Here is a 23,145-nt window from a genome sequence, read left to right on the forward strand (position 1 = left end):
CGCATCCTGTCTCTGAAATGAGTCTGTGTGAGCTTGTTCCAGGCCTGTCCTCCTTTAAACTCTGTGACCCTTTTCCACAAAGCCCAGGAGAACCCCAGAGAAGCTTAGAGGATGCACAGAACAACAGGTTTGCAAAGTCTGCACCTGCTAAAACGTCTTCATTATCTGGTGGTAAAATGGTAAAACTACACAAAGATGTACGCAGCAATTTACATGTCTAACTGAACTGAAGCTGACAAGAGGTTTTAGAAGGCTGAGACTGTAGTTTATACTGATGCAGGTTAGCGACTTTCTGTACCAACATCACATATGTGCTGTCCAGATTCGACTGAATTCAAGGTCTGATGCTGAAGCGCTCCACACTGCTGTTCCTCGAGGCTGGCTCCAAAATCCAGTCACTACAGACTTCCATGTTAAAATGTTCAAATGTACAGCATTAAAAAGCATGTTAACTGCCCAGGAGAAAAATGGTTTTAATCTCTGATTTTTTTTTATAATTCATCCAGGGTGGAGACGAGTGTCGCAGGTGATTTGTGACAGAAGAATAGTGGCTAAAGCAAAAGGGAAGGTTTCAAAGATGGCTGTGAGGAGAGAAATAAAGGGAGTCAACCTGGAGGTGGCAGAGTTGAAGATGCTCAGAAGAAATAAGGCTATCAGAGGGACGGCTCTGGTTACGGTTTTGGAGAAGAGGTTAGAGAGGCAGGGCTGAGATGGTTGGACCATGTGCAGAGGAGGGATAGTGGATATATATGACGAAGGATGTTGAGGAGGTTTCATGGATGTAGTGAAGGAGGACATGCAGAGGGCTGATGAGACAGAAGAGGATGCTAGGGATAGAGTGTGATGGAGGCAGATGTGAAGACCCATATAGGGAGCAGCTGAAAGTAGAAGAAGAAAGGATGCTAGAGTTCAGGGCGTGGCCACTTAGACAAATACAGGCAGCAGCTGACTGCACCAGACAGTCAAAGTGTTACGGACCATTTAGATTCCTCTGGTCAATTTTTGTAGAGCTTAAAATCTGAGTGTCTGGCACTGTTACCAGCATTCATGCTTTTGTGTGGTACTCTGTTAATTATTATGAGTGAGAAAAAGGAAAAAAAAGAAAAAAATCAATACAGCATAGTGTCAGTGTATTTTTGCATTGTTATATTGTTTCGATACAGGGGCGCCAAATATGAATATTTCGTTAAATAAATACATTAAATACAAATACTTTGGGAATATTACGGCCCAGGGGGTTCAACCTACCTGATGGGTGGCAATCTTTCTACAAGCTGTTGCAGTCTGATTTGGACTGACTGCAATCACTCAGAGAAATCGCCAGAGGTTTGCAAATATTTGCTGTCTACTTTATAAATGCAGACTTTAAACTTCAAAACAAATGAATGGCGTCCAGGAGTCTAAATCTATATTTCATACCTCAATAGCCTTCAGAATTTTAATCAATCACCTTGATATCTCAGTTAAAAGGTATTGATTCATATTGGTTGCACTCCACATAATCGCCCCAGTGTTGAACATACTGGTAGTATCAACAAACTACTGATCAACAATGACAGCTGAATTTTTAACATACAGGTTCACAGTGTCCAACCACCACCAACGAGTGATGTAATTAATTAAAGTTAAAATAATGTCAACTGTACTATTTGGGATGCAAGAGTCTAAATTCTTGGGTGCTGGTTTAGCTCATGGGTAAAGCACCTGACCCATATCAAATCTGCCTGAGGACATTTGCACAGTCTTCCCTGATCTTTGTACCCTTTTTGTACCCTCTTCACTTAACAGCCCCTCCCAAAAAATATAACCTACACTAGGTTTAGTGTCCTTAAGGATGATCTGAAACTATGAATTAACCGAATCTCCAGGCGCTGATGCCCAGACAGGGTGCTGCACCAAAAAGCTCTTTGTGATTGCTGTGGTCACTCGTCCTTTGCAGAGAAGACTGACTTCTTTATTCGCCAAGTGGCAGTGAAACTGAAGAGTGCAACACTTGTGTGTTAATAGCTAATGTTTGCCTTCAAAGTAAAGAGTTACGCCTTTTGAAACATGGTGGTTTCAGCAGTAAGGTACAACTCTTACATTAAAGGTGAGCAGTGTAAATTTCACTAGTGCTCAATGGTTTGTTGGCAAATACGGGCAAGTTGACACCTTCCATGCAAACTACAGGCGACTGCAGCAACCACAAGGAGGTTATTGGCACAGCATACAGTTTGCAAAAGACAGCAACCTCCAGCAACCACTCTCCATCCAGTCTCTAGGTCTGTGTGAACTAATGCAAAAAACTAATTCAAATCTTCTTGGTAATGTTCCCGACATTTGAAACAACAGAGAAAATACAAAGCACAGTAATCAACAAGATTTGGATTCAAATGACTAAAAGGACACTACAGAACCCCAAGGCATGGAGGTAGATCGAGCAGATAATTGGGTGGAAGCAATTATTGTTAGTGTTAGATATGTAAAACCCTGCTATAGAGGAGCATTAGAAATTATCAGCCATAGACTATAAATTCTCAGTTCAGCATATCTGCACTATCAAAATTATATTAAAATATTAAAATGACCAGCAGCCATAAAAAAAAAACTAAAAAAAAACAACTGCAAAAATATGCTCACAATGATGCAAAAGAAGCAGCACGAGTTTGGTTTCAATGTTCTGAACTAATTAAGGTAAATAATAAACGCAATGAAAAGTAAATGTGCTCTAAAGAAATTAAAAAATTTCAAATTAAATCCCTGCTGTTCAACTAACTCATTCATTGTGACTGAGCTGGAAAACATCTGCAGCTGATAGAGGGGACAGGGCAACGATTACAGCCTCGTTCTCCTGGTCTGACCTCGGTGCTTGGGATCAGGTTCAACTCAGATATGTATGTTTATATAATAATAAGAGATCTTCTATCACACACAAAGCTTGGTCTCAGGCCAGGTCACACCCAGCTGAGGATCTACACTGAGTCAAGGATGAGCTAATCAATAGGTGTAAGGTGTCTAAGCAGGGAGGTGCACCTGACAGGACCTGTGCAAGACCCTACCTGTCCGGTCAGTGGTGTGTGTGTGTGTTTGGTGTACTAGCAGCGAGCTGGCTGCAGTCAGGTGGATCAACCCTGCTCAACCTGCCGGGACCAGCTGAAATACATGAGGCTACGAGCTAAACTGCTAGCTAGCTTGTGTGCTTGAATGCTAGCCAATTAGCGAGCTAGGCTGCAGGTTTTAGTCTGATGGATCAGGTGAAGCTGATGACTGCTTGGGTAACAAGTCCGCCGATCACCCCCCTCTCCAAAAAACCACAACAGGCAGGTGAAACAAAGCAGTCCTGACGTCAGGCTGAGATAACCACCGACTGCCGGGGTAAACAGTAAGCACGTTAGCAGCTGTGTGGTACCTTTGTCTCCCTGATGTCCTGCTTCGCACCTTCGGGGTACCACTGGACGCGGACAAATCCCCTCCCGAGAGGCCGACTTGGGGTGTCCACGGCGCTCTCAGTGTCCGAACCGCACGGTACTCGTCCGCCTCCTCCACCGCCGCCGCCGTCTCCGCCTCTCCCTCCGCCATCGTCGAGGTCCGAGTCTGAGTTAAAATCCTCCTCGCCGTGGATCATCCGTACGAGGCCAAACCGGACTGAGCCGCGATATCGTCCGGAGACCAGGTCGTGGGAGAAGAGCAGCCGCTGTGAGCCGTCCGCGGTGGGGGAGAGAGCCATGGAAGGAGGCTCGGAGCCCGGGCTGGCTACGGGAGAGGGGCCCGGTGTGGGTGATGATGCCGCTGCTGCTGCGTCTGTCTTGGCCGCTGCATCCGATGCTACGGGCTCCGCCATCGCCGCTGTTGTCAGGGAGCGATGCTGGAGCGCGAGGATGACGGTGGAATAAAAAAAACTGTAACCTGGAAGCAGCGAAGCGCACGTGTTTACGTAGCTACGCGGGCTACGTATGAAGCGCAGTGTGGCAGCGTCATCACGCAGTACCCGCTGTCACCACTGAGGGGCGCCGAGAGCCAGAAACAGGAGCCACCGAGAAAGACCGCAGGCTGTACGTAAAGTATGATTCGTAATCTGCTGATGGGAGACTCTCTAACTTACTCTAATTGTGTACATTTTTATTTTACGCCAATATTTTAATGGTTACATTTCGTTTTCTGCTGTAAATTACTAATATTTATTATTATAAATTTCATCATATTTAGCTATGTTCCCTTTTAAATTATATTTTCCTAAGTAACGATAGTTGAAAAAGACATCTCTCTGTCTCTCTCTCTGTGTGTGTGTGTGTGTGTGTGTGTGTGTGTGTGTGTGTGTGTGTGTGTGTGTGTGTGTGTGTGTGAGTGAATGAGATCTATGATCCTTTGTGGATCTTACCTAAATGATTTAATATTGTTGCACAGTGAACGCTATACAAATAAACATGCAGCTCAGTTAACAATAAAAAAAGTTTTCCTTTATTTATTATTTAACATCTTTCCACAAATATACATCTGAAGTAGCCTGAGTTTATTAATTTTCAGTGCCCCATAATTAAACATCAGTTGTTTGCTTTAAGGATATATCTGTTTTGTTTTAGATTTGGTTTTTGTGGGGATTTTTATGATAATCTTCTCAGTTTCCAAGTTCTCAAAGACATTTACAAAGTAAACCCCATTAGTGTACAGGAGACAGAATATGTGACAGTTTAATCTGTTTTTAAAGGAACAGGTCTATAAATTTGTGAAGACTGAAAACCAGGAAATATTCTTGATGTGACTTGAATATTCCATCCTCTTCTACTTATCTGATTCAGGGTTACCTATCTCAGACAGATTGAGAGGCAGGGAATACTTTGAACAGGTTACTAGATTATCACAAGATTCACACGTAGAGAAAGACAACCATTGACACCTACAGCCACCAAATAACCCAACCCAGGCATGTCTTTGTGACGAAGACATTGTATCCAAAAACAAGCTACAAAAACACAGGGGGGAAAAAACACGGCATTAACAATATTTAAAACCGTCTCATACCTAAAGACACAGGAGAAAACACAGATAACAGATTATTTATATTTCCTTTGCTGAACAGCACTGTTGCGACTGTCTCAACATCTTCAGCACAGTTGCAGTTTTGCAAACAAGAACATGTAAAATTTGTCTTTTAGGAAGAACGTGGGGATAGAAGTGTTTAGTGTCAGAAAAGGAGGTGTCCCCATTACATTTATTACATCACCTGACCTATAAACATGAGCACAAAAGTCAACCACTGAAACTAATTTTTCTGTTCAGCACTGCAAATAAATAGCTTTCATTTGTTATCTTAATAAAAAGCTTTTTTTGTAAATTCAAGGATGACAACAATAATTATCGTTTCGCATTAAATAAGCACACTGGTGAATTTACTATTAGACAAACATAAGTCATTTTGCTAATCATCAGTATTGTTAATTTAGTGTAACTGTGGCATAAACCTCACATTTAGGTGGTGTTTTAATAAATTTGTTAAGCATTGTATATCCTGCTCTCGGTGTCAGTTTGCATTAATTTGTTGGGAAATGCCCTCTAAAAGCGATAAAATGCAGTAAATTATTTTATGATTTCATCTCATGAGGGTAAAAGTTTGTTTGGAGAGGATAAATTCTTCAGGGAGCTTAAAACCCCACCAGGTGACAAACAAGCTCCTACACATCCTGTAGCCTAATCCTCTTACAGAACTGGAAAAATAACCCATGGAAAAATCGTGAACTCTGCTTAAAGCGGCTATGGATAGACAAAAGTCTCCTTCAGAGAAATCACATGAAGAGTGGTAAGTCGAGCCCTTAAAATGGCCCAGTTAAGAAACACGCAATCTCCTCAGTGTGACAATTAATCATCACTGACGTTCTGATGATTAACCAGCCAGAAAATAATTTTCCAAATATCTATACCTACGTTATTGTGTTTATTCCAACCCAGTCGCGTCACTTTATGAAACTTAAACCTGACTTTACAGCAGGCGAACACGAGTTTGGTGTAGGAACTAAGCAAATCCAAATCGGTTGGTCTGATGGAGGCAAGACGATTATCCCTCCTGTAAATATGTTTATGGTTCAGTTTACTCACGGGGAGTAAAGGGTTTATCCATACAGCTCACTTCAGGATTACAAACGGTATAAATACTGGAAGCGCTCCACTCTGTTCAGTCTGCGCCAGTTCTCGCTGTACAGTTACGCGCGGATCACGGACAGCCAGACAAGTTTCATCTCGTTGTTTAAAAAGAGACTGACACGAAATCAGACAGGAAATTGTCAGCGCAGCACTCTTAGTTTTCCTGCGAAACTTTCTGGGAATAATCAGGACTATGTCTGTGGTGAGCGCAGTGCCTTTCCTGAAGCCTCTCCCCATGCGCTCTCCGGTGCCTCAGGGCCGCCGCCACACGCTGCCGGCCAGCGAGTTCCGCTCCCTCAGCCCGGAAGATGCCATCAGTGTATTCGAGATTGAAAGAGAAGGTAAGCAGACTCTTTGAATTTACGTTACAGAGCAACGGTGCTTTTAAATACCTGCCTGAATTTCTTCAGAGGACGCGCGTATTTATGCAGATTTACGCACGCCAAGCGTCTTTTAAGAAAACTGCGGGGAGAGATTCTCAGCTAAAAACACAGATTTTATTTATGTTCTCCGACTGAATAGAAAGCTCTCTACAAACCTGAGCCATCACTGATTTTATTCACGGGCAGATTCTCTTCAGTTAACTGTCCTGTACACTTTCCTTGTGCTTAGCAGTCAGTACATTTGGGAACATTACGCTCAGCTTCTTTAACATCCTGCACAACTAATAAAACTGTCTGATTGTGGCAACCGTGACCCTTATCTTCTTCCTCCTCCTCCTCCTCCTCCTCACACAGCTTTCATCTCTGTCTCCGGTGAGTGTCCTCTCCACCTGGACGAGGTGCGTCACTTCCTTACTCTGTGTCCTGAGCTGTCTCTTGGCTGGTTCGAGGAGGGACGGCTGGTGGCTTTTATCATCGGCTCACTGTGGGACCAGGAGAGGCTTACCACGGTAAGACGGAGCGGAAGACACCTGGACAGTGATTTATCTCCGGTTGAGAGTCGAGCAAAGCTTCAACACAGATTAAGAGAGGCGCTTCAAGTGCATAAAATTCAGTGGATGGTGATAAATCTTGCCGACATACGAGTTTAGTGCCAACCGAAGAGAGAACAACAATAATCATGGAAGCTGCCTGACAATTTCTTTTAAGCCTGCAGCTGTACGAGTTTTAAGTTTCCACCTAGCAGAAACAATAAAAAAAAAATCAGATCTTAAATTTCTTCATAATGACGCAGTTATGCGAATCCAACCAAGAATGAAAGACTGTTTGCTATAAACATTTAATATTCGAGGACTGCAGGCTGGAGTCAACATGTAGCTGATATATTTTCAAAATATGCAGCTTTTAATCCCAAATACAATCATCATTATCATTCAAGAGTTTATTCACCATCTTTTAATTCTCATACTTTTCATTCAACTAAAAGTTATGATGATGAATCCTGCTGACGTCATTTTAACTCCAATATGAAATTATTTTTAATGAAACCAGAGTCATTTAAACTTGAGCCCTTCATTTAGCTTTAATTATTAAAGATGGTTTTTGGGGGTCTTTTAAGCTTTAAATATTTCTGTGGGTACCCAGCAGGATGTTTTACTTCTACTGACAGCTCTCCTCTTCCTCTCCAGGACGCCCTTACGCTACACAAGCCTCACGGGACCACCGTTCACATCCACGTTTTGGCCGTCCACCGGACCTTCCGCCAGCAGGGAAAAGGCTCCATCCTGATGTGGCGTTACCTGCAGCACCTCCGCTGCCTGCCCTACGTCCGCCGTGCCGTGCTCATGTGTGAGGACTTCTTGGTCCCCTTCTACCAGAAGTCAGGCTTTAAAATGCTAGGCCCCAGCAACATCACAGTGGGGCCCCTTAACTTCACAGAAATGTTCTACCCCGTGAGGGGCCACGCCTTCATGCGGCGCAACAGTGGCTGCTGAAGACACAGACTTGATGTGGATTCTCTATAGCTGTGAAAGGAGGTGAAGACCCCTGAGAAACGGGGTACAGGGGGCACGTGATGAGCGGTGCAGTGAGTGTTTGTGATCATCGCTGTCTGTGAGTGAAGCCTGTTTGTTTGGCAGGAAGTGACGTGTGAATTCTGACCCGGAGTCTGCAGAGAGCCAAAAACAGAGAGATGTCGACAGCAGTGGTTTGCAAAAGTGTCCTGAAAGCAAGATTTGATTTGCATTGTAGTGAGTTCGTTACACAAAAACCAAAATCCCAAATCTTTATTTTGATAAACGCTGGACATTTGTGTCCAACAGAACTGCTGCCTTCTTTATTTCTTTTATTTTTTTAAACAGTGAGGACACGTTTAAATAAAACTAATTCCTTTAGTAATTCTCCAATAATATGTAACAGCAGTTAAAATGACAAAGGAGGGATATCAGCAAGGCTAAATATTAACATTTAACTTCTATTAAGACTTCAGTGATCCCGTGACTGACCGTTTATAAATCGGACGTGTGGCACTTTAAAAGTCTGTCTTCTTTATGGTCTTGTCAACTTTTTCTTGTAGACAGCCTCCATTTTTGCCTCGGAGTCTTAAATCAAGACAAACTCATTTTTACACTGTTTTGTTCTAATAAAAATTTTATTTTCTAACCTCTCTGTCTTCATATGTTATTTACATTTTTAATTACTGCTGAACATGAAAGGGGGATGTTCATTTTGACATTTTTCTATTTTTCTGGGCTTGCTGAGGACCGAAGTGTCTGGAAAAACTGACATTTAAAGTTTGTTCTTGACCGAAGAAAACAGCAACCGAGGAAACATATCTGAAGCTTTCAGCCTTCAATAAATGTCAAACTCATTTTACGACAAAGGCCATATACAACCAAGTGACGACTGAAACTCCGCTTTGTCAGTGTAAAGATACTTAACTACACATTTAATCTCTGTGATATCTTAAACAACCGGAACTGTCTCTTATTTAATTGTTAATCTATTACTTAGTTGTAGTTTAAATGGCTGTGGGGGAGGTCTATCAGTAGAAAAAGATGTAAAATGTATAAAAATTACAGTTAAAAAAGGTCCAAAAATGTACACTCTCCTTCATATTTTCCAAAGCTGTCCTGCAGGCCGGATTGGAGTCTTTGCCAGGCCAATACTGTCCCCCTGCACTAATATATAAAAATAAAAAAAATCAAGTGATCTCTATAAGTCTTCCTTTTCTCCACATCTACAGCAGTTCATCATATGATGGGTGTATTGCTGGGGAGTAAGTGCAGTCAGGTTTGGGAAAACATGAAATCAAACTACTCACAAACGTATTGTTGACAGTGTAATGTATTTTCACATGGTTGCTTCAATACACATAATTTCACATATAACAGTACCGTGAACATCTCCTCTAATTAATTTTAGCATTCCCCTTTTGTTCCAGTAAATAAGGGGGGGGGGGGGGGGGGGGGTGACATTATTTGGTCCCGATGCACATGCAGCTGGCCGTACAGCTGCTGCATACAGACATGATGGTGGAAATGGCTTGTTGTGTTTCATGTTAAACATTCAGATGCGCACACGTCAAAAGGCACAGTAAAGGTTTCCTTAACAAAAAGAAGAAGAAGAAGAAAGAAGAGAGGTGGATGTCTTTGTTCACACTTTACCCGCCAAATGCACGAGGGCACGTCTGTATGAGTCCTGTGGCTCCAGCAATGCAAAAAACAGTGACACAAAAACTCAAAACATCTGAAGCATCCAACAACAGACCTACTCTGGATGTTTTTGTGTTGTCTTAAACGCAGGATTATCCGTCAGTCAGTCCTATAGACTAACTCACGTTATCTGATAATCACTCAGTAACTAAACTCACATAATCCTCCACACAACGGTCAATATTGTGGTTCTAACAGTCCGGGTCAACTCAAACAACAACCCCGAACAACAACAACACCCGTGATGGGGAATCCGTTTCACTTCAGGCTGTCGGGCCTCTGAAACATGTCGTTTCCAAATCTGCTTGTATGTGTGCAGAGAAGTTTGTCCAGGTTTGAAATCATTTCAGAACATTACCGAGTGAAAATGGAGAGGGCGACGCATTTTACGGTGCATTTCACCAACATTTCAGTACCTGGGCGAAACATGGAGGTGATCCCGTGAGTCTGACTGTTTCACAGAGTTGGAAATGTAGTACAAATCTTAATTTGATCTGAGAAAAGCAGCCCGTGAGATCACTGCTAAACAAATACCATTTTCTTGTGTCCATTTTTTTCACAGATTAAATTAAAAAAAACAAAACAAAAAAAAAAACCCAAAAAAACATACAGTTTAGGCACCGCTGTGTTACCAGACACATACGATCAAATAGTGATTAAAAAGTAGAGCTCAAGTAAAAATTTGTTCGTGGCATTGGCATACGGAGAAGTGGCTGTAAAAAGATCATGCATACACGAGCTCATAAAAGCAGCATGACAACTTGCTTTGGTAGCTGAGGGTCAAAAAATGTCTCATTATTTACAAAGTTGATTACAAGCAGTATTCAAAGTATAACAAATGCCTCTGTTTAAGGCAACTAGGTGCTGTAGACTGAACCGTGCCTTAACTGCTGTTAGTACTTGGATCACATCATTAACTTTAGCATAACATTTCACTGCTCCGGAGACTATCGACATGCCAAGTGCATACGCGCAATGGGCAAATACAAAAACAAAAAAAAAAATACAGCAGCAGACGGCGTCTGTAGTGTTAATCCAGTGTTACCGAAAACAAGGAAGCATCTGAAATGGGCTACAAGATGCTTGATGACCCGCTGTGGTATCGTCGTCCACAGAGTTAAAGGGAAACGACTGTCAGACAGAGTCGTTCAAACCTCCTTCTTTGACTCGGCTTCTTTACTTCAACACGACTCTTCATATACACTGAAGGAGTCTCTCACTCCGTAGATCTTTTGGATCCATCAGCTCTTTGCAGTTTTAATGTCCTGAGTGCCTTTTCCTTTTTTATGTTCATCAGTTAGCAAATTAACATTGCAGGTCGTACCAGACACAGAGGACTAAAAAAGGACTGGATATGTTTTATGGAAGGAGGAAAGTCACCTGACTTTTGAGGAGGAAGTGATCCAGTTCTGGTTGCATGGAGTTTGAGTAGAAAACAATAAAAAAAATAAAATAAAAAAAGAGAGAGAGATTTAAAAGTTCCCACCCAAATGACTGATCACATCATTGCTAGTAGGCCGTCAGCACAGGCAGTTTGATAATTTAGATGTCATCTGTGGCCTCCAGACTAGTTCACCACATGTTCGATGTCGTGGTCTATGTCGTATTTTTCACAAAACTTGTTTGTGATCGGTAAGCAGGTCAGATGCTCCAGCCAGTGCAAGTTAATTCGGCGAATATAAAACCAAACGATGAGGGAAGCGAACAGTCCAACGTAGGCCAATAGCGAGACGGCGATGAGGATACGTTTCCGGTACTTGTCGAATGTCCCGAAGGTGACGTAGGGCAAGAAGGCAAACGAGAGCAGCAGGCCGCTGAGGAAACCGAAGATGTGGGCGATGTTGTCGATCCACGGCAGAAGGCCGCACAGGAAGAGGAAGAGCATGATGCACGACAGTTTAGAAAAGGCTTTCCAGGGCTTCTCCAGCATCTGCCAACCCTGAAACAGCTCAACAAAGAGGCAAGCGAGGAGCCCAAACTGAGACCCCGCTGGACCCACCTGTCAGGAGAGAGAGAGAGAGAAAAAAAGCCAAGTTACACAGGAACTAAAGAGGATTCCTGCAGCATGCACGCTGCTTCACACAGTGTGCACAGAAAACCTAAACGCCTGACGCACTGGACCAACGCATGATAAGCATCAGGTGCTTTTAGTGTGTCCTGTTAGGGGGCAAACAGGATGTCAGGGTGACTCTAACTGCTCCACTTAATTGGCACATTACACAGGCTCACACATGGTGGTAGTAGTGGTGGTGATGGGTGGGAGAGGGGGGACAACTCCTGGAACAACTTTCCAGGAGTTGTCAGAACTGTAAAATTTAATTTATTTTTTAAAAAATAAAAACACATTTTAATAAGATGATTTGTCAAACTGTGTTATTTGCAGAGGAAACCATTAAAGTGAACTGTGTTTGTTTAAATGCGAACCAGGTCTCTGAATTAATCAGTGATTTAACAACAGCAAATAAAGTGCAACAACCAGTTAGCTCGCTGACAGACAGACCAGGCAGACGCGCCGTTTAGGCCCAGAGGAGCAAAGATTTAACCTGATTACCGAATCCTGGCAGCAAGTACCAGGATAGTATTTTAAGTAACAATTATTTAAATCGACTCATTATGAGTGACACTAAGAGGCTTAATGCAGTGTAAACTGTAGTTACTGCAAGTAAGGTAAGGATAAAAACTCACCAGCATCTCTCATAAATTATTCTTTAAAGCAAAGCAGACAGAGGTTCAGAGAAGTTTCTAAGCGACTCTCAGTACATCCATACTGAAGCTTTCTAACCGTAATGCAGGTTTAGTTGTGCACAGATTATCTTATGTTAAAGATCCAGTTCTGGGGAAGATGTGCAGTATGAGCCCAGGGTCACGCAGTAAAGGTGAGCAGATTAAGGTGACGTCAAAGCTTGGCCTGGTGAGAGGCAGATGGCTAATCGGCAAAGACATTAAACACCCACAAACATTTTTAAAAAAAAGAAAAAAAAGTGCACGGCAGTCCACCCACACACCCCACACACGCAGGCTGACACGCTCCTCACACGAGTCGTCGTCACTATTAAACCCCTCATTCAGAAGTAACCTGCTCACTGCTCTCAAACTGAATCAGAAGCTTTGTGTGTTCCCGTATGACTCTCTCATAATCACCTAAATGTTTTTGTACAAATAATCTAATGAATTATATTAAGAAGTGTTCTGACAGACAGACACTCCTCTCCAATTTCTCCTTGAAAGTAACGTATATAATCTCCAGGTATCCCTTTATATTTCTCCAGAAACCACTCTTCAAATTCTTTCACTCAAATACCAAGATAAAGAAGAAAACTCACCGACGTCTCACTGTCAACACGCTGACTTTTGCACTGTTTGGATTGTTTTTCCTGTTGTTTAAAGCTTTTAGGTTTCACATTCTCACAGTGTCAGGATTTAATTAATTCTAAAATGTCAAGTCTATTAAAGTCTCTGAGCGTGAACAGCTTTAATCTAACTGAAGGCAGGTAAATGTGTTGTAATAACTCCACAGTGAATTACTTCTATACTGTTAAGCAGCAGGACAGGAAGCACCTAAAACGGAGCCAAACAAAAGTTTAAAACTGAAACAAAAACTCAAGATAATATATAAACAGTGGACATAATATTAGTCAAGCTGACTCTATTTGTTACAGTAAAAGCAATAAAAACATCGTTTTAAAAAGTTATCCATTTTAAAGACACCAAACCCCAAAACATGAAAGTCGGGTCGAGAACTGATTTTTTAAAGCATCCAACCTGAGCAGGTGCACCTCCTGAAGTATATCAAAGCCTTTTAATGTAACTTAAACTGCTTGAAGATGTTTTCTGGCTCCTAAGAAAAAAAATGTTGTGGTTGTAAATGTGAAAGGAGGAGGAAGGTATGGTCAGCATACTTTATGTTGTATGCAGCACTTTTACATTTAGCGTACCCTGCACTGGTGGTTAGCAAAGAGACGTTTGACTGACATTATCAAATAATAAATATTCATGCTTGCTCGTCTCTCTGCAGAGCTTAATGAACTGAAACTAAAGTTGTTCCTTCACAAATCCGTAGAGCTCCTTTACTTGTGAAAACTATTATTTCCAGCCACAGCTGCTGTTTGAGCCATTTTTGCTAAAGCCACAGGGGCTCCTTAATTCAACAGTAAAGGGATAATCCACTTAAATCGCCTCCTTAAGTGGCCTCACTGCATGTGCTTCCTCTGGTTATTCCTGGTGCGTGAAGACATGTGAGCTGGTCACTGATATTTAGAACTACAGTAATTGTCAGGTAAAAACAACTGGAGCTCGCTTATAAAATCAAGCCATCGTGTACGTAAATGTGTTACATGTTGGTCTCTTTATACATTAAAACTGTCCCCTCTATCAGTGAGGAACTGTTTCGTGTGTGTGTGTGTGTGTGTGTGTGTGTGTGTGTGTGTGTGTGTGTGTGTGTCTGTCTGTCAGGATGGACCTGTTCAGGAACGTGTGGACCAGGTCTGGTCTCTGCAACAATCGTCTTTGTTTAAAAGGAAAAACATGAAATCCCATTCACTAAGTACCACAGCAGTGGCCTTTGTTAACCCGCACAATGGCATTAGGCTAATCTCTTAAAGGGGAAACTGGACTATATAGATACATTCAGAAGAAAGCAGGCTTGCTGGTAAAAAGCCCCCCCCCCCAACGTTTATTCATTTGTTGTTGGGGTTTGCTTTTGCAAAAATGACAATGAATCACTTAAAGTAGTGACCATAGTAGTGTTACTCTTTAAAAAAAAAAAAAGAAAAAAAGAAAAAGAGTGAAACACTACTGCTTCAGGCGAGATCTGCTTTCCTCCTTGTAAATATTTACGTGTATGAAATTCAACCACATCGGCTGATTTAATCTAATATTTTCTGGTGAGTTTTTTTTTTGTTTTTTTTTTTGTTTTTTTACAAACAATAATGCAGACAAGGCAGACAACAAAGGAACAGCATCAACTATTTAGAGCCTTTTAAAACGACATACAGACATCAGTTAACATAGCATGTAGCTGCAGCTGATTCAGCAACTATTTTCTATCTCACACTTGATCTTGTGTGAGGATTGCCTCAACTTTCCTTCAGCACATCCAGCAGTACGGTTATATGCAACAGAACTGTGAATAACAGGTCACCTTTCTTTCTTTATCCCTGCACAGTCATAACTGATTACCCTGCTGGTTGCTGTGCTGTTACCGGTCACTGAAATGTTGGGAGCGCTGTGACACGTCTTTCTTGGATGCTTTACGCTCGGTTTGGTGGGGCTGCTGCTTTCGCAGTAAAGTTGTCTCATGTGCTGTTAACCCAAGTTCGGTTTCTCCAGGCACTTCCACAGTTAATACCACAAGTGTTTCCTGCACCCCTCTAAACCTCTAGACTAAGATGGTCAATTCTGCTCCAATAATCCCCAACAGGAGAAACCCTCGTCCAGTGAGTGAACTCAACTAAGCTGAGCTAAGCCACAGAGTTTAGACAGCAGGCACAGAAACTGCAATTCAAATAAGAATGTAACACAAAACTAACGAGAGCTGGAGCTCACACAGGTGACATTTAGACCTGAACTCAGATTATAGTGTAGCGAGAAATACATGAAGTGAAACAGCATGACGGTTTCTCCCTTTAGATAATTTAGGGGGTAAATGAGGAAGAAAGCACATAAGTATATACAATGTCTGATTTTACATCGCAGAAATTTGACAGTGTGAAAGTACCTGTGTGTGTCAAGTGTGAGTGCTTAATCAACAGAAGTACATCCAATCCTGTCAAAAGTCACTGCAACTCAGATATGTTGGTGTTTAGAACAAAGTGTGTGAAAAGCTGTTTTTTCTTTCTTCAGCATCGTGTCCAAGGACACACTGGCATGTGGGCTGGATCGAACCAGACCTTCTATTTAGTGGGCGATTTGCTCCTGAGCCCCAAGTGCCCCACATATACAGACTTAACAGATTAAACAGAGTTTCCTTATAGCGGATGCGACTGGAATATTCACTTACCAAGGACACTTAACTGAAGGTTTAACATAAACTTTCAGACAAATGAATTTAAAAAGCTTAAGTGCACAAAACTTCACATCCTGTGTGCCTTGAAACTTTCAGAGAAAAAAAAAAGTGTATTAATGTGTATTTACATATATGTGACGAACTCACCTCGGCTCTGTAGGGCAGGAAGAGGGCAGAGGCGAGGTTACCAGTGATCCCACTCAACATGTAAATGATGGAGATGCGAAGCCAACCTGCCAGCTTCTCCAGGTCCCTCAGTATGGTCATCTGGAACACTACGGACACCACGCAGTGTAAAAGCCTACACACACACACACACACACAAACAAAGGTTATCACTGGTAACTAAAACTCCTTTCCACCACTGCATTATCACAAATATGCATTTAGGATTTTTTTTTTTCCCCCCATTAAGCTCCTTTGGCTTGTTTGCTCGCCTGCTTTTAAAGGGTTACATCTGAGGGAAATCCCTTGTGCCTGCCTGGTATTAGTATTACAGTTCTCATGTGAGCGAACGTCTCACGAGCACTGGGTCCTCAATTAGAAATGTTTCATTAGTTTTGAATCCTCAAGGATGCTGACACAGTGAAACTGCATTAAGTAATCACTCATAGCAAATTAATGAAACAGTTCATTGACTGTGTAAAAGGCTTTGTCATGGCATATTACACAGTCTCACAATATATCATCAATGCTACATTCAGCTGAAATAGCTCATTCATAGATAGACGTGTCAGAAATTAAAAGATCTGTGCAACATAGCCATAAAACATGACCACAGGAAAAATAAATCTTTGTCTTAGGACGTTGCTGCAGGGGGAAGTGCGTACCCAGCATGTAGGAAGAGAGAGAGCCAGAGACGGTAGACTTGATCGGGAACGTCAGGATTAAGGAAGGGCAGCAAGCCGCACACATCATCCAGACAGTGGACCTGTGTAACAACACTGCAGTCAGAAACATACTAAAGAAAAAGACACACACACTCATCATCATGCACACACAATACCTGTGAGCAGAGGGTGGCTTCCTCGTGGAAGTAACCATGCATGAAAGTGCAATACTCTCTGGTTGCGATTTCACATCTACAAATAAATACATAAATAAATAAAATTTTATTTATTTATTTAAAACAGATGACCTCAGAGTAGCAAAGCGCTTTAGCAAACACATGTTTCGCACCTGCCCTTAGTTCCTATGCAGCAGGGCCGTCCTTTGATGTTACAGTCCATGTGTCTGTAGCCTGTGTGACTCCACTTCTTTGGATATGTACAGATCTGACAGCAGCACAGGTAAAACCAAAAAAAAAGGAAAAAAAAAGAAAAAGGAAAATTAATATAAAATGTGGTTCAGATGCAAGTGAACACAGAGTAGCAACAGAAAAATGAAGAATGAACGAGGCAGCGGTGGCCCCTCACCGGCCACGTGGTGATGTCATCCTTCCATAAATGAGGCTCTGCAGAGGCAGGCTCCTCACATATTCTGTTCACAACAAGAAAAGCATCAAAGTGGTGAAACGCTGCTGAGTCTTTAATGACACACTTTAATTAAGCTTCATATCCTCACCTGGGGTCCTGGTGACAGACAGAACCGGACGACCTACTGATGTTTTCCATTTGTTCATTGTCCCATTTAATAAAGGTGGCCAGCGTCTCCTGCATGAAGTTATTATACATTTATATTATTATAAATATTTAAGACACAGTTTTCTTTCTCATTTACCAAGCACAGCAAAGAAATGAAAAACGGATTATGTTTCTTTTTTACTGCACACCCAAAATCTGCATCTAAAGGGGAAAAGTTCAAGAGTACAGCAAAGACACTGTGAATGATTAGCACGAGCGTTTAAGTGATTATATGCTTAAAGATTATAAACTCATGTGCACAGGTATGTGTATATTATCACGTACAGAGCAGCCGGAGCTGAGGGTCTGCACACATCCGGAGTTGTCATTCTGAACGCAGCAGCCAGAATCTTTCTCGAGCTCTCTGGCCTTCTCGATCAGGCTGACGATTTGTGCATCCCGACGGATGCAGGGGGAGAATTTTGCCCCCAGGTGGATGAGGTCTTCCTAAAAATGGATGGAAATGATTTTAAAGATCAAAAAAAATGTGGTAACACACATGCTAAACACAGATTAAGATGATAAAGAAATAAACTGGTGCCTGTCTATCTTTTAAATACACAATTTTCCCCAAAGGTATTTACTCCTGTATCCAAATGTTGATGTTGGCTCTGTTCATCTGGACGTAGCGTTTTTAGTGGGGGAGACGTTTCATCACTCATCCAAGTGACTTTTTCAGTCTCAGCTGACTGCAGGTTCCCTCAACCTTATAAACAGCAAATTTGCACAATGACTGAACGTAGCACCACTGAGGGAACAATGGGCTGTGAGGTCAGTTCCTTGATCATTAATATGCAAATTGTCATGACCATTGATCAACAACCACTGATTAAATCCTGTTGATCAAAGACCACTGATCATTGATTAAGGACCACTGATCAAAGGCCATGAGTACCATTCACAGAAAGTTGGGAAATGGCTGCAATCACAGCATTGTAAGAAGGTGAAGATGCCCCCCTCCTCGATTCAGAGATGGTCTTTCCCTTTTTACGTAAATGGCCTCCTTGACTCAAACCTCCATAATGACATCTCTCACTTTCTCAACAAAATCCAAGGTGTTCTGGATGTGGTGTTCAGAGCTGTCTACAAGCGGGTTGAGGAGATCAAAGCCAGAAACTTTGAGATGTTATAGGTGACTGAGTTGATCATACAGACAATTAGTCTTAAAGGTAAACCCTGTTTATTTATCTTGGGTAAACCATACAGACTTTGTGTAGATTCGCCTGGGTAAAACCTGTGGTATGAGGTCCCGTCAATACCATTGTCTCATTCTAACTGCATCAGACAATCTATCACCCTCTTCCTGTAACCACTTCCTGGGTCTCGTTTCAGGGGTTTGTAAGTATTTACAAATTACATATCACGATGTCATAAGTCACTGGACACTGTGAACATCCACGGTCACCACTTCATGCATAATGGACCTTCCATGTATATGGACATGTGCAGGTATATATGTCTGTATATGTATACATATGTATATTTAGTGTGTACGTGTCTATAAATAGGAATAGCAGTGGTACAATAGCTATATCAAGCTATATAGTTTATGTCTTCCATATTTCCAACTATATCCATAATCACATACTGTGTATGCTACCATTGTATATAGTGTATTATCTTACTTTTTTTCATTGATTGCACTTATTTGTATTTTTGCATTTCCTTCTGATATCTGTACCTGAGCTGAGGTGACGCAATAATTTCCCCGTTGTGGGATCAATAAAGTCTTATCTTATCTTATTTTTGTCACTGAGCAGTGACAAAATTTTTCTCATGATATTCTTCCTTGCACTTATCCTTGTCTGTTGGAAGGATGATAATGTTATTGTCATTACTAAGAAAGGTCCATAAAGTCATGGATGAGCAAGTGTAGAAGAGACTGACTGTCTTAATCTCAACCCAAGTTCATAAGGGTGTGAAGGCAGACGAGTGGATACTTTTGGCAACATAGTGTATGTGCTCATGCATTCAAACATAAATTACTAAAACTGGTCAGCTCAGCCTCCATTTAAACAATTTACTCTCACAACTGAAACGATCAATTTTAAATGCAGAAAATAAATTGACATTTTTAGGCTTGTAACTTAATAAATGCAGTAAATCATCACTGATAAAACATGAAGTGAGAAAATAAAGTAAATGCACTGGAGGAGGGCAGAAGTGTCCCACCTGAAAACACAGCAAACCTAAACTTCACACCAAATGTGAGCTCCCTTTAGCTGTGCTAGTATCATACATTCTGGCTGTGTTCATTTTACCATATCGACCATTTTTGGGAGCTGTTCCCTTAGGTTTTGCACATCTAGACAAACATCCAAAGCCGTTCTAAGCACATTAATAATACAGCTAAACTTACAGAGCTTGGACCAATCCAGAAGTTCTGTTGTTGGACATACTTAACACTCTCATAAATGCCTTTGTTCTTCAGCACCTACAGAGGGCAGCAGAGCATCACAGTTTACAAATGAGTCTGATCAAGGACTTGTGAGTATTAGCTTGCACAGTAATACACATCTCTTTCTGTGAGTTTTAGGACACAAATACAGCTACTAAAAAGTTGGTAATATATTTACATTGAGTGTTCAAGAGCAAAAAAAGGAATTCTAATTTCAATACTGAGTTACACTACGAAATGTTAACCTTCAATTTTCACACTGATATGAAACCTGTCATGTCAAAAAGTATATTTTCTATTTTTAAATATTGCTCCAAATTAATCTGTGAGATATATACTTACCAGCTCAGTTGTCGAATGTTGTGCAAACCCAACAGGGGCAAACCCATACGTGCAGCAGGCCAGCAATGTGATAACGATGTGGACAAATGTAATCCAGTAGGTAAAGTAGGGTCTGAAATCATGCACACCACAAAACAGTGCTGTGAATCGAGTAACAGCTAAAACAAAGACTAACCAATAAATACTTTCAGCACTTTGTCAGCCTAATTAATTATCTCTCTCTGAATTGTGTTATGTTGATTTAAATCAAGCAAATAATTCACTTGTATATATGCACAGTGCTCATTCCCAACCTGTGGCTGTGGAAGTCGTCCAGCTGCTTCTGGACGTTGCTGCTAATGCTTCGTCGATACTGTCGGTTTAGCCATTTCCCCACAACTCCCAAACCATACTGACGTTTTTGCTTGTCAAACGCAAAGTGCTTCACTTGGGAGGCAATGCGACGTCCGCGACGTGGTTGAGCCATTTCGTGGAATAGTGTTGGCATTTTAGGAGCCTGTGATAAATCCTTACTGGGACTGAGAGGAAGACAGGTATGCAAGACAGAGAAAGAATTAGGGTTAAAAAGGAAAAAAAACAAAACACAATGTGTGCAATTCAGAGACTTTGGTTGAGTATTTATATTTACTCACAGGCTGGAAGGTTGCTCGCAGGGAGCAAAAGAGGCAGACAAGGGAGGCGACTCAAAGACATCATCGGCCATGGAATATAACTCATCACGGACATCACCCTGTACAGAGGTAATGCAGGACACAGAGGACAAAAAGAGAGGGCAGTAATTAACGTGTAGTCACATGTTATGTGTTGCTGTATGGGACACACAAACAGCGAGGAAGACAGGAGGACAAAAAAAGAAAAATACAGTCACAGAAAAAAATGGAGGCTGAGAGAAGAAGCAGGTAAACAATGACAATCGAATGAAAACATAGAATTTTGTCAAACAGAGTAAAAGCAAGGAAAGAAACTGCTGCAAAGATCCGGGTGCCAAACGGGTGGCTGCGAGAGCTGCTGCTGACCTTACTGAAGAAGAGCGACTCGGATGCATCTGCAGAATCCACAGTGTCCTCGTCCATCCAGCTGGGCCTGACAAAGCTCTTCCTGGGGAAACTGCGACCAGCCTGTGGACCTGCCAAGCTGCTGCGACCCTGAACAACAAACACGCCACATGACATGCGGTTCTTCAAGTGCATAAAAAAGGAGAGATTTTAATGATGCTAATAATGATAAAAACAATAAATGCTGGCATTTACTGTCATTTTACTCAAAGGGATGGCTAAAAAGCATGCAAACACAGAGGAAACATTAAAGGCCGGGATTCGAACCAGTGCTCTTGCCACTCTGCTTTTCATTTCCACCCACCCTCAACAGGTTGGACGCAGCTCTGATGCTCATGCGCGCGACGGACTCTCGCTTTCGTTTGGGGAAGCGACTGTACCCGGAGCGCTGGCTGGTGAAGGAGATGAGTGAAGCGACGCCTGGTGTGACCGGACCCCCTTGAGCTGTTTGAGGTGTTCTTGGAGAGCGGCTGTCCAACTCATCCTGGCAGCGGAAGGCTCGCCCTCGTGCCAGGGGGTCCACAATCTAGCAGAAAGAGAGATTAGGGTCAGCCTGATAAAAATACTTCACTGTGACAGTCACGTGAATTTGAACTGGTAAGCATCTTTACATATTCCTACTGTGCCGACGTTGAAGAAGAAGCACTCTGTGGGTGAGCATGACAGGATCATATTTATAACTTACAAACTTCACAGTGCTGACACTGGGAGAGAGAGAACTGCTTTATGTGTTTGTGTAAACGTACATATATGTAGCAAAGAGGGAATGATGGTAGGTGTGTGTAGATGAGGACAGAGAACAAAAAGATGAACAAAATATTGGATGAGTGGAGCAGAACTGTCTGGCACAGACTGAAAGAGAGACATGATTCGTCTGCAGCACAGATGGTCCACGTCTGTAACTATGCAGCACTTTAATATAGTGTCTTCTTGAGAAATCTCTCCACTTCATCAAGTGAAAAAATGCAGGTGGAGAACAAAGAAAAAAAGTTGAGCTTCTTGGCAGTTTAGAAATGGAAAGTCTTAGTAGCTACACATGGAGCCTGCTGTGTGTCATTCTGTTTAGTTTCCTTCAGAACAAAAAGTTTTTCTTTTCTTACAAAAGTATCAGAATATTAAACAGAAAGTGCATCATGTTTCCTGGATGATGTTCTCCACTCAAGTTAAAATTACCGATAAGGTAGACATTTAAATAAAACTGTAGCATCCTAACAGTAGGATAACACACTAAGTGACGCTGTCTTTGTATGACGGTATTATACCCTGGGCATCCTGTGGGCAGCTGGTGAATCCAGGCTCTGGTCGATGCTGGTGGCCGTCTCGGGCTCTCTGTACTGGGGCTTCAGCTTGCCATAGCGCTGGCTGCAGTGGCGCAGGCTCTTCCGGTGCCAGACCTGCTGATTAGTCTCACAGTCTTCGCCCACACCGAACCACTGGGCTGTACTCCTGGAGGGACAGAAAGATTGTTCAGCTAAAAGAAGATATTCACAAAAATGACCTGAAATGTTTAGCATATACCTATTCTTAAAAGCTACATAAACAAGAAATGAAACGAAACATCCGAGTCTTGTTTTTCACCTTATATGAAGAGAGTAGATACTACCACAAAAGAAAAAAATAAACAGTTACATTTTGACACTAAATTACACAATGCAGCTTTGTTCAAGCTGATGTAGCTTGGATAACTTTCATATAAGGGAAGTCAAAAGTCACGTACTGTGCACTCTTAAAGACATTAGTGCACTTTATTACCAAACATTAAATGTCTTGACGCTTGCTGCACGCTCAATGACTGGACTATTAGGACATGTAGTTGATAAATGGGAGTAATTAAATGACTGCAATTAGGATTAGGATTATGAAGAGGAGATTTCTGGATGAATGAATTGTGTGTGCTTGATAGTTTTAGGTGAATGAACTGCAGGGAACAACACCCAGACTTCTTTGAAATACACTTTAGGGGAGAATGCTTACATACATTTGATTTTTTTCTGTCTCCCAAAGCTACTTATGCC

At 41.8% G+C, this 23,145-nt stretch overlaps 3 protein-coding genes across 4 annotated transcripts in view; 1 reads left to right on the forward strand and 2 right to left on the reverse strand.

The window, feature by feature from the left end:
• The window catches only part of ube2o (ubiquitin-conjugating enzyme E2O), a 44,358-nt gene extending 40,472 nt beyond the window's left edge, over nucleotides 1–3,886 (reverse strand). The window contains exon 1 of the mRNA XM_085459769.1: nucleotides 3,389–3,886. Coding sequence (XP_085315895.1) covers nucleotides 3,389–3,820 — 432 coding nt within the window. The 5' untranslated portion in view covers nucleotides 3,821–3,886. The remainder of the gene's footprint in view (nucleotides 1–3,388) is intronic.
• Nucleotides 3,887–4,260: 374 nt separating this feature from the next.
• aanat1 (arylalkylamine N-acetyltransferase 1) lies at nucleotides 4,261–7,990 on the forward strand. Its single transcript, XM_085459772.1, has 3 exons — nucleotides 4,261–6,455; nucleotides 6,852–7,006; nucleotides 7,685–7,990. Exons 1-3 carry the CDS (start codon nucleotides 6,308–6,310, stop codon nucleotides 7,988–7,990), a joined length of 609 nt encoding a protein of 202 aa, XP_085315898.1. The 5' UTR covers nucleotides 4,261–6,307.
• LOC146708053 (inactive rhomboid protein 2-like) overlaps nucleotides 7,942–23,145 on the reverse strand; it is a 38,070-nt gene continuing 22,866 nt past the window's right edge. Inside the window, exons 4-18 of one of the 2 annotated variants that reach the window (XM_085459771.1) lie at nucleotides 22,393–22,576; nucleotides 21,435–21,656; nucleotides 21,092–21,220; nucleotides 20,708–20,805; nucleotides 20,369–20,593; nucleotides 20,076–20,187; nucleotides 19,695–19,769; nucleotides 17,621–17,782; nucleotides 17,277–17,365; nucleotides 17,129–17,192; nucleotides 16,893–16,987; nucleotides 16,720–16,795; nucleotides 16,544–16,644; nucleotides 15,861–16,014; nucleotides 7,942–8,163 (exon numbers count right to left, since the gene is read on the reverse strand). In XM_085459771.1, coding sequence (XP_085315897.1) covers nucleotides 7,942–8,163; nucleotides 15,861–16,014; nucleotides 16,544–16,644; nucleotides 16,720–16,795; nucleotides 16,893–16,987; nucleotides 17,129–17,192; nucleotides 17,277–17,365; nucleotides 17,621–17,782; nucleotides 19,695–19,769; nucleotides 20,076–20,187; nucleotides 20,369–20,593; nucleotides 20,708–20,805; nucleotides 21,092–21,220; nucleotides 21,435–21,656; nucleotides 22,393–22,576 — 2,008 coding nt within the window. Of the gene's footprint in view, nucleotides 8,164–9,323; nucleotides 11,709–15,860; nucleotides 16,015–16,543; nucleotides 16,645–16,719; nucleotides 16,796–16,892; nucleotides 16,988–17,128; nucleotides 17,193–17,276; nucleotides 17,366–17,620; nucleotides 17,783–19,694; nucleotides 19,770–20,075; nucleotides 20,188–20,368; nucleotides 20,594–20,707; nucleotides 20,806–21,091; nucleotides 21,221–21,434; nucleotides 21,657–22,392; nucleotides 22,577–23,145 lie in introns of those variants that run through there. The other variant, XM_085459770.1, reaches the window with a different exon arrangement.

Source organism: Copadichromis virginalis, linkage group LG6 (genome assembly GCF_057382275.1).
Source record: "Copadichromis virginalis isolate Kocher_CV1m ecotype Utaka linkage group LG6, C_Virginalis_male_GT1.1, whole genome shotgun sequence".
Lineage (NCBI taxonomy): Eukaryota > Metazoa > Chordata > Actinopteri > Cichliformes > Cichlidae > Copadichromis > Copadichromis virginalis.

Bases quoted from the DNA above. Each gene is read 5' to 3' on its own strand.
- aanat1 (XM_085459772.1), top strand. From the start codon at position 6,308: ATGTCTGTGGTGAGCGCAGTGCCTTTCCTGAAGCCTCTCCCCATGCGC. The intron at 6,456-6,851 runs GTAAGCAGACTC...CTCCTCACACAG, and splicing joins ATTCGAGATTGAAAGAGAAG to CTTTCATCTCTGTCTCCGGT. The intron at 7,007-7,684 runs GTAAGACGGAGC...CTTCCTCTCCAG, and splicing joins ACCAGGAGAGGCTTACCACG to GACGCCCTTACGCTACACAA.